The following is a 14,895-nucleotide window of genomic DNA, read 5'->3' as shown; positions in this document are numbered from 1 at the left end:
GTAGAACACTGGAACAGGTTGCCCAGAGAGGTGGTGGATGCCCCATCCCTGGAAACGTTCAAGGCCAGGTTGGATGGGGGTCTGAGCAACCTGATCTGGTTGGAGATGTCCCTGCTTCTTGCAGGGGGGTTGGACTAGATGGCCTTTGAAGGTCCTTTCCAACCCTAATGATTCTATGATAATAGGATAACACTGTCTTTTGGAAGGTAGGATACCAAAGAACCACTTATTTTCAAGCAAAATAAATCAGTCAAAACTATCTTCACATTAAAGTTTCTTTTGATTTAATTTATATCACTACTAAAAACAAGAGTAGTATATCTACTGAATCTTGTTTTTCTGCGATTTATACCCTGCACCCTCAGTTATGCCCCGCCCCCTCTCTGTGTCTCACAATGTCTTTAATTCATCACACACTCCCACTGAAATATTTCCTGGTACCTCCTAAGTGCTTCACGCGCTTTCACCATACACTTCAGTATCACCATCCTCTCACACAGCTCCAACCCATCTTTGCTGAATCTGCCAGCTGTGTGCAAGAGGCAGCCCACTGTCAAATGTCATTGATACCAATCAATGGATTCAAAAACTATTGAGGGAGAAGGGCCAATAGACACATACAGGTCTGAGCTGCTCTACCCCGTTGCTTTAGGAAACGAGGCTAAGAAACAGCCCTTCTCTGTGACTGCATTTTTTCCCCTCCCAAAACAAAAATTAGAGTTGCTACTACTCAATGGCATTAGGAAGTATCTTCTTGGCAACAGAAAAGCAGGAATATTACAGAGCTGTTGCATAACACTGAATGTTAGCTCATGTGAATGGAATGATCCATAAATATCAAATCATATCACTGAAGAGCAAGCACTGAGCACAATTATTGGAAAGGTAGCAAAATAACCTAGACAAATCATAAGAACAAATGTTAATAATGTAACACTCTCCCTGCATTAAGAAGGTGTTTCAAAAAATTCCACTGTAGACATTAATACAGTTCTCGTACAATAATTATAGAATCATAGAATAGTGTACGATCTCTTGGGGCGATATAATTGTCACATGTTCTTCTCCACGCATAAAGTGCTTCAGAGACTACTAAAGGACACCAGGAACTTGTCTGTGAGACTGCAGCAACACACAGACTCAAAGGCAGAAGACCACTTGTACGTTTTATTTGCACGTAAAATACCTTTTGAAGTTCAATCAAGACGTGTAACCCACACAATATCAAATTGAACGGAAACCTTTCACTTTTATTAACTTGAAAACAGAAAGCTCTGTCCCTTGAAGGTGTTGACAGCAAGGTAAATACAGAAAAGCCATAAAATAGGCAGTAAGCTAGCTGACGCTAAAACAGGAAGTTACTTTGCTTCAGGGAAAAAGTAGGTTTCCTGGGCTTCCCCGAACCTGCTAACCTTGTCAGTCAAATTAGACGACAACTGAAATGCTCTGGGATTTCTGCAGAGGCATTCTCTGAGAAGAAATCTTAGACATTTATAAATATTTTTAAATGTCATTTCTCTTCCAACTTGGCTTTCACTAATTTAAAACAACTTACAAAACATATTAATGAGTATTAATATTAATAATGCCTCATTATTAATACAGCTCCAAATCGGCCATTTATTATTCCAGCTGGCCACGCTGGTCACTTTGGAAGGAAGTCCAACTATCTGCTCAGCCAAGACAAATTATCCTTTTCCATAAAAATTTCAGAAGAACTGAACCAATGCAGCTATCCCCTCTAGGCAAGACACAGCACACACACAGAGACAGAGAGACAAAGGACTTTGCAAGACTCACACGCAAGGATCAAGAGGCTTTTTAGCAAAGCAGGATTTTTAACAGAGGAGTATTCCACCAAGGAAGAGCTTGCCAGTCCTAGTCACTTTAGCCCTGCAAGTTCCACTTCCACTTTTCCTCAACTGAAACTACATGTAACAATCACAATTTAAGTAAAAAGCAAATACTATTTGCCCATTAATAAACTTAACTAAACAGTTTCTTAAAGCACTCCTGAACTGAGCCTCTGGTGGGGTTTCCCCCTCCCTTCACTAAGATACTGAAAACACATCTGAAAAAGCCAGTCCCTTGACAAGAATAAATGGTTTTGGACTCCCTTAAACAGGAACGTTACTTGTGATGAACAAACAGGAACAGTAACAAAAAAAAGGGGGCAAATCTTTGAATCCACAGATCCTTAACTGGAATGACAGAAATTTCTAACCCCTTACATACCATAATGGTATTTCACACTTGTATGACTGGTATTCCAAGTTTCCATTTGCTACAGTAGTGCCAAAAATTATAGGACTACCCTGGCCCTCCTTCCATATGGAAGAGCGTAGTATAACCCATCATTAAAACACGACCACAAAAAGAAGTCCAGAAAAGTCAAAAAGTTCAGACATGAGTTCAAGGGAGAACACTGATGACTAGGAAAGACAGTAAAGGAGACAGAAGCAGATGAAAGAGAGCAGATGATGCGATGATAAGCGCACAACTGACTAAGCGGTCTGGCACCCAACATCTCTTCAAACCCATCGAGCTGGAGAACAGCTGTTCCCAAACTTCAACACTGAGACGCTCGGAGTTTTTTTTTCCACAAATCCCCATGTGTCATCATTAACCTTTACATCAGAGGTGAGCCACAACGTGGATTGTCTCCCGTGGTCTCGCAAGGCACCAGAGGCTCTCCGATCCATGGGCACCAGCGCGAGAGGGGCAACCAGCACTTCGGGATCTACGTTTTCCACTGCTCCATACGCATAAAGACCCAGTCACGCGCTGTCCTTCAGACTCCTCACTCCCGCTTGCCCTGAAGGAGCTGCTTGCGTGTCACCCACCGCAGAGGGACACAGGTGACCTCCTCAGGGGCACCCACCCAACGATGGCTGATTTCATGCGTGATGGTTGATGGCTGCCAGCCTCAAATCTCAGGGGCCTGCGGCGGGGGGGGGCCGGCGGCGGGGTCGCCCCCAACGCACCCCAAAGGGTGCGTTGGGGGCGACCCCGCCGCCGCCCCCCCCCCCCGTGGGACGCGTTGAGGAAGCCACCAAGGCGACACCCCAACGACCCCAGCCGCCATTTCCTCCCCCGACGCCTCCTCCGCCGTGACAGGACGGGTGGGTGGGCGGCTGCCCCCTCGCCCTCCACCGCCGCCCCCTGACACCGTGACAGCGGCGGAGCCGCACCCCCAACCCCCCCTCCGAACCGGGAACAACCCCCGTAGGAAGCTTCGCCGGGCTTCCGCGGCGCCGACTTACCCTGCTCGGTGGCGGCTGCCATCCTGCTGCCTCCTCCTCTCCCCCTCCCTTGCGAGCTGATGCAACAGCGTGCCCGGAAGCGTCGCCCCGCCCACCGCTACGCTACTTCCGACGGGCGCCTCGCGTCACCACGGCAACGGGGGAAGCACCGCACCCCCCCCCCCCCGCCCCCGTTTCCCGCCCACAGTGCTTTCCCGCCCACAGAGCCTTCCCGCCAAACGGGCGGCCGTCGCGCGGCCCGGCTCCCCTCAGGAGGGGGTTTACCACAACCCGGGAGGCCCCAAAACCCCAAAACCGACTGAGAACGGGCTTCCCCTCACAAACATCCCCCCACCAGTCTCAGGCAAACAAAGTCCCAGAGTCAACAACCCCAGCTTGTGCCTCAACTGGCTTTTTATTGCTGCGCTTCAAATGTCACAGTTCCGAGCTTACCCGTACAAAATTAGAAAAATAATTCAAAACAAAAAAAAAAAAGCAATTGTTTCCAAAAGCAAAGCATGGCAATTCTCTCAAAAACAGCAGCAGCCTCTTGGTTCCCGCTGCCCGGGCTCAAGCAGCAGAGTCCCACCTCATAGGAAGGGAAGCGCGAGCTGGAGCTCCTCGCTCGCCAGCCGGCATCCGGCGCCCGAGCTGAACGCCGTACAGCTCAAAGGGACCTTCGTGCACGTCGCAACCGGAGCCCGCGCCAGCGCCGACGGCGTCGCACCGCTCCCAGCTCCCCGCCTGAAGGCGAGGAGGGTAGCAAGCCTGCGCCATCGCCGTCACTAGCAGCTTGCTGACATTCTCCTTTACAGAAAGTTTGTAGACATATATATGTACAGAGGCGCACTTTTACAGTTCATCGTAAACATTAATCCGTAGCTAACTTAGCAGTCATTTTGAGGGTTTTTTAATATATTAAATAAATATACTTAATTTATAATGTTTTTACTTTTTAAAGTATTCAATGCGTTATCATAAGCCTTGGTATCTAGACACCGTAACTCCTCCAGTAACTTAATAATACATTGTTTCCCTCCCAGTGTGTTTCTCCAAGTCAGAAGCATCTGATAAGACTGCTCTTCTCTATCATTAGGAAAGTCCTCAATAATTTTAACAATATAATTTTCCTGCAGATGAGTTCTCATAAGCTGCTTCCATTTTTTCTGTGGTACTTCATTTATAAAGACCCAAAAGCTATCTCTCAGTTCTGAAAGGGAAAAACAAAACAAAACAACACACATCAGCCATAGGTTTTAAAAATACAGATTTTCTTTTTTTTTTTTTAATCACTAACATACATGCTTTCCCATTAACTTTCAGCCAATACATGCACAGACCTAAGAGGCAGCAGGACAAATAGGTTTCCTACTGGGTGATCCTGAAAAGAGCTACAGGTATCAGTGTACCTATCTCAGAAGTAGTCTCTTAAGATGAGACACCGTTCAGTAAAGGTGGTTTTGAGGAAAGTTTCAGTGGCCTGCACATCTTCACTTAAGCTTGATAAGGCTACTCAACGGTAGGCTTTAACCACTCACTATGCTACTGGTACAGGCTCGCCACGGCAAGACCAGCATGAGCAAAACCCGTCGCCTGGACGTCCAGCACATCAACTTGCTGGGTACCGGTAGATGTACGGGGATTCGATGCAGTCTTCCACATGAGCGGATGTTTTACAGAAAGATCTCCTGCTCTGACCTGCACCTCACTCATTAAGGCATAGTACGCTGCTGTAATGCAGATTTGTTTAAAACATACAAAAAAATTTCTACCATTTTTATTCCTAAAAGCATGACTGCACTATACTCCTATGCAGGAGTGCCATGCTTTCAAGTAGAACAATTCACCAGAGGGATTACAACTTCTCTCAAATGTAGTAATAATCCTGTTTCAGCATATTTTACATTAAACTGAAAGCCTTATAGCTCTAAGCAGTATTCATTTGCCTCCCTACACTATTTCTTAAGTAGACTAAAGTCAACAGGAAAAAAAACCACATTCCAAGTACTGACAATTTATGGAATACCTACCTTTTTGAGAGAGATCTTTAACAATTATTTGAGGCTTTTGTTCTTGTACCTGTAATACAAAGTTGAACTGTTACTCCAACACATCAGAGTTCCTCACTCGTGATTATCCCCAAGCTACTTAATTAGCTCGCTTCCACAGCACACACACCAGTAAGAGGGAGGGAGGCAGATTTCACAGCACAGCTGAAAGTATTTGAGTAAAGAAAGCTGCATACAGAAACAGCCATGCTACTAGTTCTCAAGTGAAGCAACAGGGCAACACATTTGCCACTATGGCAAAAGAACAGCTTCTGTGTAAATATTGAACAGGGAGATGAGAGAGGCAGAGCAGATTAAATGAGGGACTGAAGTTTGCTTCCCCAAGATACCACTTCCCATACTTTCTACAATATCTTTAAGGCAAAGCCTCCTCTTCCTCGTCAGTCTGGCTAAAAACAATATATATCACTGAAGGAATAGTTAACAATTCAATGGAAATTACGTGTTTGTCAGAGAAAATAGAATGATAATTTCACACACACTTACCATACGATTTGCTGGCATCCGACCGCTTGGTACGTTATGCAGGGCGTTCTGAGCACAAGCAGGATTCAGCCTAACTTTCACTCGCAGTGAAGACTCAGCGATCCTCCTCCAGCACCTTTCCATGGGGCGCCTCCAGCCCTTGCACAGGACGGTGCCCGACTCAGAAAACGCAACAGTGTTTTCCTCTGGTGGTGTGTCATTTACTTCCAAGTTAACGCCGGTTTGTGCCTGGCTCTCTGGGCTCTCACCGAAGTTCTCGCCCTCTGGCCTAGCTGTGTTATTTACAGGTGTCTCCACTTCTGGTAAAATGAGGCTTTCAGTATTGCCCTCAGATTCCTGTGAAGAATAAGAACTTATTTTAAGAGATGTTTCACAGGTAGGCTTTCAACGGCAGTGTGGAGGAAGAAAACAGAATACTTGAAGTCACCAGATGTCAGAGAAATAATAGGAGAGCTGCTAATTTGGCAAAGTTACAAACATGGAAAAATTACAGCCTTTATAGACTTGGACATTTCAGAGCCAAAAGTCTCCACTTTGCTGGCTTCTCTGCAGCATAAGGCTCCACAACAAACATATGAAACTTTTCCTAATGTTTTCACTGGCATGTAGTGCTGCTTGCTCCTCTCTAGCAGCACCCCTCCTGAGGCAGGAGGAAATTAAATTGCCTTACTGCACCTCAGCTGACTGAAGAACAACAGGGGCCTCAAGCCTACCCTTGCATCAAGGCTGATGCTCTCAGAGCTTTTGCCAAGCTGATAATAGCATATCAGCTCCAGGTGAGCGCACTAGCTTGAGCTTTTTTTTGGCTGGGTTAGTTTTTCTGGCAGATTCACAAACTAGAATCAGTTGAAAGAAGGCAGTGAGCACCAGGGCACATGGCATAGCTTTTGTGAGGGGACAAAGAGGGAAGCAAATGAGGAGGGCTGCATTGTGCTTAGCATTGTCAATACATTAAACAAGCATATGCCAGGGAGTACAGCTCCAACTCATCAAGAACAGTAAAAGCGTGAAGCAGACCAGCATCTATCCAGCATATCAGCTAGTGCTAAAACTGCAAAGCTTCGGGTTTTGTTTGGGTTTTTTATTTTTTTATTTTTTTTTAAGCTGGAAAATGAGGGCAAGGAGTGACTGTTTTACCAGTGAGACTTGTGTTTGTTAAGGTACAGTTCCCCATGAGCATAAGAGCATAAGCCAGTGTGATGTCTATTTGCACAAGGTCAGTGACCCACACATGACACCAACATGTGTAAACAGGGACATGAGTGGAACCACCCCACGCATCACACATGGAGTTGCACATCACCTTCATTGAATCCACTTTCTGTTTAATGGTGCAAACAGGTTAAACAAGGTGATCCTACTTATACAGGACAGTTCTTACAGAGGTAACCGACTGACTGAAGGTACACAGTATGGCTGACTAATAGCTGCCGCTCTGTTTTGGAATGAAATAAGCAGGATATTTAAATATATATATTTTTTTTTTTTTACAGCAGTACAAATTCACTGGTACTTTGGAAAAGACAGAGTGCTGGCACCAAAATGCCTGCTCTCAGGACTGCACCAGTGTAACTCTCCTTAGCAAATAAGCTTTTTGTTACAGTAGCATGAATTCTTGAGGTGTGCAGACATTGCAACTCAAGCCCGTGACAACTCTTACATCAGAGCTAAGCGTCACCATGCAACTGATTTGTGACTGCATTATTCTACTACCATTTTATTCAAATTAAAGAGGTGTTATATTTGCCTATTCCTATGCCGCAGCATTTTGACCAGGTTTTCTGTTATGTTTCTTCATCAGCTTCTACGAGTACACGAACCACTGCAAATCTGGCCAGGGCGTGGGGGGAGACACAACCCAGCAAAAACCCATGGGTGATTCACATATTTGAGATACTTATGGACCTTAAAAAAAAAAAAAAAAAGAAAAAAAAAAGAAAAAAAAAGAACACCTTAAGGAGAGGTTTTAACAGATCTTTCAATTCTGTTTCTTCACTCTTCAAGTGTTTGTGACATAATTAGGATGCATTTAATTACTTGAAATATCTAACTAGTAAAATTAGACAAGAGCTCACACACCATGTGAGTAGTGTGTGCATTGGGTGGGGGACAAGAAAGGCAGCAGGAAGAAGAATGTGCTATACACATGCTACAAAAAGAATCTGGATGCTTTTCTTAGGTACTCCTCAAGACAAACATTTGCTTTACAGCTTGGTGTTACACATCATTAACTATCCTAGTGAAGATTGAGCTCATTTTTGCCTCACTGTGCTGTTAGGAGTGTAGCTTCTGAACAAAGCTAAAGCTAGACTAACTAAATACAAGCTAGTCTTCTATTTATCTTGCAAAATGCTAGACTAGCAATAATCATTTTAGCCAGAAACAGTAAGGTTCTGAAATAGCGTTTGACTACAGGAGGCCAAGGTGAACCTAGCTGTGAAGTGGAACACATGCCAGCAGCCAGCCTTAGCTTGGTAAACCCTTTTCAGGGATGTACTTCTGAACTGGTATCCTCTGAGCCCTGAACCCTCTGTCTTAGGGGACTGTCTAGGACCAAGAAGTTAGACTAGCAGGTCCTGGTCTGTAGCTTGTGACACGAGCCCAAAGGCAGTAAGACTCTGTCACTTTGCTGGATCAAGAGAAGTAACTCGTATGAACAAATAGTGTTGTAGTCAAAATGCAGGGAAAGCTAGAACACCACCATGCGGGGAACCAATAGCTGACATTGCCCGGGGAAGATACATATGAAGCAGCAAAGAACGAATTGGATCAAGGCATCCCTTGGAGACAGTTTGAAGTTAAAGCTTGCACTTAGTCTAATTTTTTTGTACTTTCAAAACATCCTGGTCACAGCCTCTGGAATGCTTCCAAGGTAAGTACTGGAAAGGCCAACTGCAGTGGACGCATGCAGCTAAAGAATGCATTGGCCCTTGTTGACATCTGGGCTTGTATGAATCACAACTTGTTGCATCACAGGAACACATCCTACCAGAGGTCTACAGCAAGACAAGAATTGAGGGCTGTGTATCGGGTACAGTTAAGCAGTGCACAATTAAGCTGCACAAAACTGAGATGAAACACTTCATCATCATATACTTACCAGACCTCTCTCTGCATCCTTTTCAGGTGAAGCAGCTGGAAAACAAGACAGGTGTCTAAGAAACATCTAGGAATCACAGCAACTTAAACATAGCTGAATTCACACAAGATTTATATGCAGCAGGCACATTTGTAACACAAACCAAAGCTCTAGTAAAAGCCATTTAGTTTCCTTGACCTGTCATACATTTCATGAGTACTACCCTTAGCTTCCACCAACAGCACACACACACACACTGTGCCTTCATACAGAGAATAAAGAGTCCCACGTCACAGAATACAGACTGCAAGATGTAGTTTGGCTTTTAAGCCACTCTTTCAACCTCCCCCCCTGCAACTTACGTTTCTTAGCATTTTTGTGGGCTACTGCAATACAAAAGACAAGGCAGAAATTGTCCTTACTGCAGTACAACCAGTAACAGATAATTTGAACAAAATTAAGACTAAAAATTCAGAATAATTTTCAACATTACTCTAACTAAACTAGCTGAAAAAACACTTCACCATGCAGTAGTGGAAATAAATTTCTCAGGAAAACATCTCTATTACCACTAAAAAAGTAAAATTAATTCACATAGGACTTATCAATGGAAAATCCATGTTAAAGAGGCTCAAATGATGAAAGGGCAACAATTAGTAGAAAAAAATCTCCACAGCCAAACAGTGAATAAAAGTAGTTAATGATCTAATTAGTTACTACTTCTTGCCCCATACATCTGAGCTTTTGCACAGATTTTTCTCTTTGCTGATACAATGCAAGTCAATGGGAAGGGTCCTTCTAAGGACCTTATGCTAACCTCGCTTTGAAGCAAAGGCATCTGCCAGCAAAGTAGGAAAGCTCATAGTTAAAGTGTATGCCCTCTATTTGCTGAACAGAACTACTCTCCATTATATGGGAGTTACTCAACTGAATCACAGACCAAACAAGCGAGAGCTCAAACAGGACCCTTATAAAGGCAAGACAAAAACCAGGGACAGCCCTAGTGCATGCTTTGCCTAGTCTGGGAAGTTTATGGAGAGCAATCAAGCAGTTACCTCTGTAATTATAAAGCTGAAGAATTACAAAGAACAGCAACAAACCAACAACAACAACAATCGCAATAATCCAAATAAGAGCTGTGCTTCCTGCAAAGGAAAAAGGAACAAAATTAGTACTGAAGCAGTCTTCAAACAAGATGTTCTGAAGTGCGAGTCTTCCCTGCTGTCCTAGAGAACAGCCTAAGCTCAGCACCGGCACAATGACCCAGATATTCCCAGGGCCTGTTCCAGGACCAGCGAAGAGCTGAGCTGAACATGCAAATACCTGTTTGCACCACACATCATTATCCCAAAGGCAGCAGGGGATTCTGTACAGAGCTGCCATACAGCTTCAAGGCTTTCTGGAGAGACATTTAAGAAGAGGGGGAAACAAGTATGCAAAAAGATGATAGTGAGCTTCAGGTCCTGTAGCGTGGGAAGTGCAGTTCCCTCTTTCTCTAGCCTGGCAGAAGCCATCTACCAGCAGGAGAGAAAGCTACTCCATACATAGCTTCTCAGACATAGAAAACATGAGAATCTTTGCGCTATCCCTAAACTTTCAACAGTGTCACAGTTGCAACTTTGAAAGCCCTGGCAACACATGTAGCTTTTCACCAAGTGAAATTTAAGATGGCTTGTCACGCTAACCCCTTCGAGAATTTGTCTTTAGCAAGGAATTCCCAGACCAAAATACAGAAGCTCTTAAACATGTCACAGTAGTTCAAACCACTGTTTTACAGACTGCTCTGGTGTAATTAGCCTGAAGCTACAGGCCCAACAAACCAAGCTGAGCGGTATTTGTGTACCAGACCTTGGTTGGGTAAGCCACATTGTAGGTCCATAGTAGCATTGCAATTCTGCATGATTTCTTTCCCTTCCGGACACCTGAAAGTGGATGACAAGACAGGGTTGTTGTATCAACATCTCCATGGCAATATGCAGCTTGCCCAGGCCTGATCTTTTTTTAGGCAGAGCTTAGAGAAATGAAGAGAACATGTATAAACAGATAGCTTTGTTAGAGGAGCAAGATAATACTACAAGATTAAATAGAAACAAAGCAGATAAAGCACATGTATGTTAGCCTCTGAGTGGCAGGGAAAAGAGCCCACAGAGTAGATGCATTATTCATGCACAGTTAGTTTCCTTCAACAGGTGGTTTTACCTCCCAAAATTTTGAACTGGCTGCTACAAAGCTTGCTCAAGTGTGCAGGTGGGGAGATACTAATCTGAAGACATGAAAAGTGTAAGTTTACAGCCATAAGCAACAAGCACAATGAGACCAAAATCCATATCTTTCTAGGTCTCAACCTCATTTACTTTTTGGTATCTAAAATTTAAATGCATGAATAATGCCATTTGGCTTCAGGGCAATTATTTACAGCCTAATAATGTGTTAGGTATTGGCACAGATTGGGCCACAGCTCTAACATTCCCTAGAAGGAAAATAGTCGCTTACATTCATTATCAAACTTACCTTGGACTGCATCTCTGACATATTTCACAGCCCTCGGGAGGGCAGAAATACCCTTGTTTGCATTGGCACTCAGTATCACGCGTCAGAGTACAGGGTCTCAAAGTTATCTGATCTAAAAATAAAATATAAGTTACAAAGTAAATATAAAAGTTGTGACTCTACAACTGTGCAAAAATTACACTCGGGCCACAGAGGCAATATATTTTATAAGTTAAATATTCTCAATAACTGGAAGTGCAAAAAACCAGAGGATCAGGCTTTCCACATTAAAAAAAAAAAAAAAAAAGGGAAAGGGTTATGGTTTCATCAAAATTGTGCTTTGTACCCTCTTTGCACTGTCTGCATAGCAAGCATCCTTCCAAGCCGTTCTCATGTTCAGCAAAAGTCACTCCTTCAATGCAAGGGACACATCTTCCTCTCAAATGTGGAACAGTGCAGTGCTGAGCAACGAAAGTACCTGTGGAAGAGGAGAGCTGGCAGCAGTCTCAAGGAATCATTTAACAGGCAGAGGACTGTAACAGGATGTTACAACACAAGGCCATTTTTGGTGAAAGTTCAACCTCTCCTCTGAAGCGAATGGTGTGCCATGTGACTCAAGTGTCACAGTAGGGTCAGGACGCACGTTCACATCTTGCCGCTCACACACAGGGAGTGGTGGCGGCAAACAAGGCATCCAGCCAAGCCTTGACGACTGACCACAGCAGCTCGGAGTCACCCACGTGGCCAGCGCCATCTCCTCTGAAGGGAGATGGTGGGCACAGGGAGAATTGCTTGTAACAACCTCTCCTCTCCTTTGTCTGAATTATCACTAAATACACCCGCTAGCCCTCCGGTACTAACTACGGGCAGGGTGCTTCTTGGCACAAAGCTTGTTAACTCTGCACACATTGAGCAAGGAGGGGAGAGCAAAGGCAAACCGAAGTTTTCCCTACAGATACAGAAACATCAAAATTCCCCTAAGCCTGTTCTTTGTACTAGTACTACAAAAAAAAAAAAACAAAAACCCCAACAAAAACAACAAAAAAACCCAAACCACCACTCGCCACAGCACCATGTGACTTTGAACACTTCATCCACGCTTCAGAGCGGGCAGAGGTTTCCCGCCTCGCCACCAAGGCACCTCTCCCAGTCATCACCCATCACACAGGGAGCTCTCACTTCAAAATGGAGCCCAGCCTTAACAGCAACAAGGAGCCACCACAGCTCCAACCAGCCTTACGCTTTCACCAGGTGCAATGTAAAAACGCAATCATCTTGGGGTGGGGGGGAAGACATGGCCGTTTTCAGCTATTAACAGCCTGAAGTCTTACCTGCCGGACAAGATCTGCAGCAGTGACCCTCGTGTAAGTATTCTCCCTCCCCGCAGTGCTCTGCCGCGGTTCCAGGCACTATCAGCAGTGTGATCTGCAGCAGAGGCAAACAGGTGTTTGAGTTATTCAGCCTGCCAAGACATGACAGCCATCCTGCAAAGACTTGAAAGCCTACTCAGAAGTTTATGGGAAGCCACAGAGGAAACCCAAGCTAATTCTGCCAGGCACGCCGCTCACAGCGATAGTTGAAATCACAGAGCCGGCATTAGAGCAGCACCGCGCAGCAGCTGATGGGTTTCAGGCAACTATTGCTCCAGATCTCCGCCTCCATTTTCAAACATCTATTTTATCTTTACTAATTCACTGCAATTGAACTTCAGGGATTCGTTTCTACACCCTCCTGTCTTTTTTTTTTTTTAATTCAGGAGGGTCAGTGTTAGTTTTTCCTCCAGCAAAACGGAGCAAACGCCCCAGACCGACCTTTCTCGCTGGCTCTGTCATCTTCATCAAAAAGCACGTAGTGAAGTCAGTAACAAAAATAGCTTGTTGTAGCTATTAGGAACATTAGGAACTTTTTATTCCTCACACTCCGCGCCCCCCCCCCCCCCCTCCGGAAGCCTGCGGGACGCAGAGGCCGGCAGCGGGAAGGCGGGCGCTGTGCGCGGAGGCCAGCGGGGAGCCCCGGTGCTGAGGGTTTCGGGCCACCCAGGTGCCCATCCCTCGCTTGTGACACGCACGGGAGAGAGAGCGGTACAGCAGGGGCGGGAGGAGGGGCAGGGACGGCCGCGGAGCCCCCCCCCCCAACCGCCGTCAGCCAATTCCTAAGGTGAAACCAAGGGTCCCCGCTCCCGCAGCTCCGCTCCTTCAACTCACTCCCCGCGGGGCTGAAAGTCTTCTCCGCACTCGCGTAGCTGAGAAAACTACGTGTTTCAGGCGAGGACCCTTAAAGGCGCACTCCTGACCCGTATTTTTCTTTTCCCGAGGCCGAGCCGGGCGGCGGCGGCGCTGGGGCGAGACTCGAGAGAGGCCCCACCTGCCCCAGCCCCCACCCCGGGGACTCCCCGCAACCCGGGGCTGAGCTTAGGGGCCCCCACGACAGCTGCGCCTCCTCGTCCTTTTCAGGTTTAGGAGAGCTGCGTTAACTCGGGATTCCCGAAACTTCGGGCAACGCGGAATGAAAGTTAAGGAAAGTTACTGAAGTCCCTCCAGGAACAGGAGAGTGGGAAATGCCGCACGGCTCCTCACGCTGGACTTGGAGGAAAGGGGTTTTTTCCCTTTCAAAAGGAGGGATTTGGGGGCTGGCTGCGGCCAGGTGCGAGCCTCCACTCGCAGTGAGCAGCCGGAGGACGAGGCCCCGCCCGCAAACAGCGGCCCCGGTACAGAGACACCCCCCACCCTGCCCCCCGCCACCACTCCATGGCCCGGCCCGGCCCGGCGCGGAGAGCCCCCCACCACGGCCCGGCACTCACCAGCAGCAGCAACACCCTGCCCACCCTTCCAGCTCCCATGGCTGCGCGCCCGCTGCCCGCTGCGCTGCCCTCCTCTCGGGGCGGTCCTGCCGCCCCTTTATCCGCCCCCGCCCCGGGCCGCCGCCGCCGCTGCTCCAAGGCTTCCGCTTATCACCGGCTGGGAGTTATTTCATAGGCGGAGGCGCCTCTCACCGAGTTTTAGGCTGCACGTTAGCACCGGGCAGCTTCTTCAGAAAGGAGCGACTGGGACGACGTCCTGTAAAAAGGCACCCGATGCGCGTTGGTAATGTCGGCATTCTTCAGGACAGTTCCTCAAGGATGATTCATCCTTTGGTTTCCTGGAGACTTTTGCCAATAGTGAAACCACTCTCACCCTCTATTATTTGCAATTTTTTTTTCTTGAATATCAGCTCCCGGATGCCGGCTCTTATCCTGTCCGTTCATGTCGGAGAGCTGTGGTTCTCTCCATGGAACAACCTATTCTCTATCATCGTTACCTTCTTAACGTAAAGGTTTTCTAAGTCCAAGACAAATCGGTGCACTCACATGTACAACAATGAAAATCAAGGCAACCACTTTTCTTTCTATTTTGAGGATGTTGCAACAATTAGAAGACAAGGACAATTTAAGCCAGAGGGGTGTCAAAATGCTATTGCTGTTCTAAGTTGTGGCCTATGTCTGAGATTCTTGAAGGCCTTTTCCTCTAAAAAGCACAGCCTAAGAGTTGTT

The 14,895-nt window shown here is 46.2% G+C and overlaps 2 protein-coding genes across 3 annotated transcripts in view; both read right to left on the bottom strand.

Annotated features, from left to right (window-relative positions):
- Nucleotides 1–3,320, bottom strand: part of CARS1 (cysteinyl-tRNA synthetase 1) — a 37,655-nt gene extending 34,335 nt beyond the window's left edge. For both annotated transcript variants that reach the window (XM_086749038.1, XM_086749039.1), the window contains exon 1: nt 3,264–3,320. In XM_086749038.1, the coding sequence (XP_086605164.1) occupies nt 3,264–3,285 (22 nt within the window). In that variant the 5' untranslated portion in view covers nt 3,286–3,320. The remainder of the gene's footprint in view (nt 1–3,263) is intronic.
- A 318-nt stretch (nt 3,321–3,638) lies between these two features.
- Nucleotides 3,639–14,462, bottom strand: LOC104480141 (uncharacterized). The gene is made up of 10 exons (XM_086749621.1): nt 14,359–14,462; nt 12,698–12,828; nt 11,713–11,844; nt 11,388–11,499; nt 10,725–10,798; nt 9,932–10,021; nt 8,898–8,932; nt 5,798–6,133; nt 5,273–5,321; nt 3,639–4,452 (listed from the first exon to the last, which is right to left on the bottom strand). The coding sequence occupies exons 1-10, from the start codon at nt 14,460–14,462 to the stop codon at nt 4,175–4,177; spliced, it is 1,341 nt and encodes a 446-aa protein (XP_086605747.1). The 3' UTR covers nt 3,639–4,174.
- Nucleotides 14,463–14,895: the final 433 nt, after the last annotated feature.

The sequence above is a fragment of the Chlamydotis macqueenii genome, chromosome 5 (assembly GCF_036417535.1).
Source record: "Chlamydotis macqueenii isolate bChlMac1 chromosome 5, bChlMac1.mat, whole genome shotgun sequence".
Classification (NCBI taxonomy): domain Eukaryota; kingdom Metazoa; phylum Chordata; class Aves; order Otidiformes; family Otididae; genus Chlamydotis; species Chlamydotis macqueenii.
Note: the sequence above shows the minus strand (reverse complement) of the source record. Positions and strands in the feature narration are given on the sequence as shown.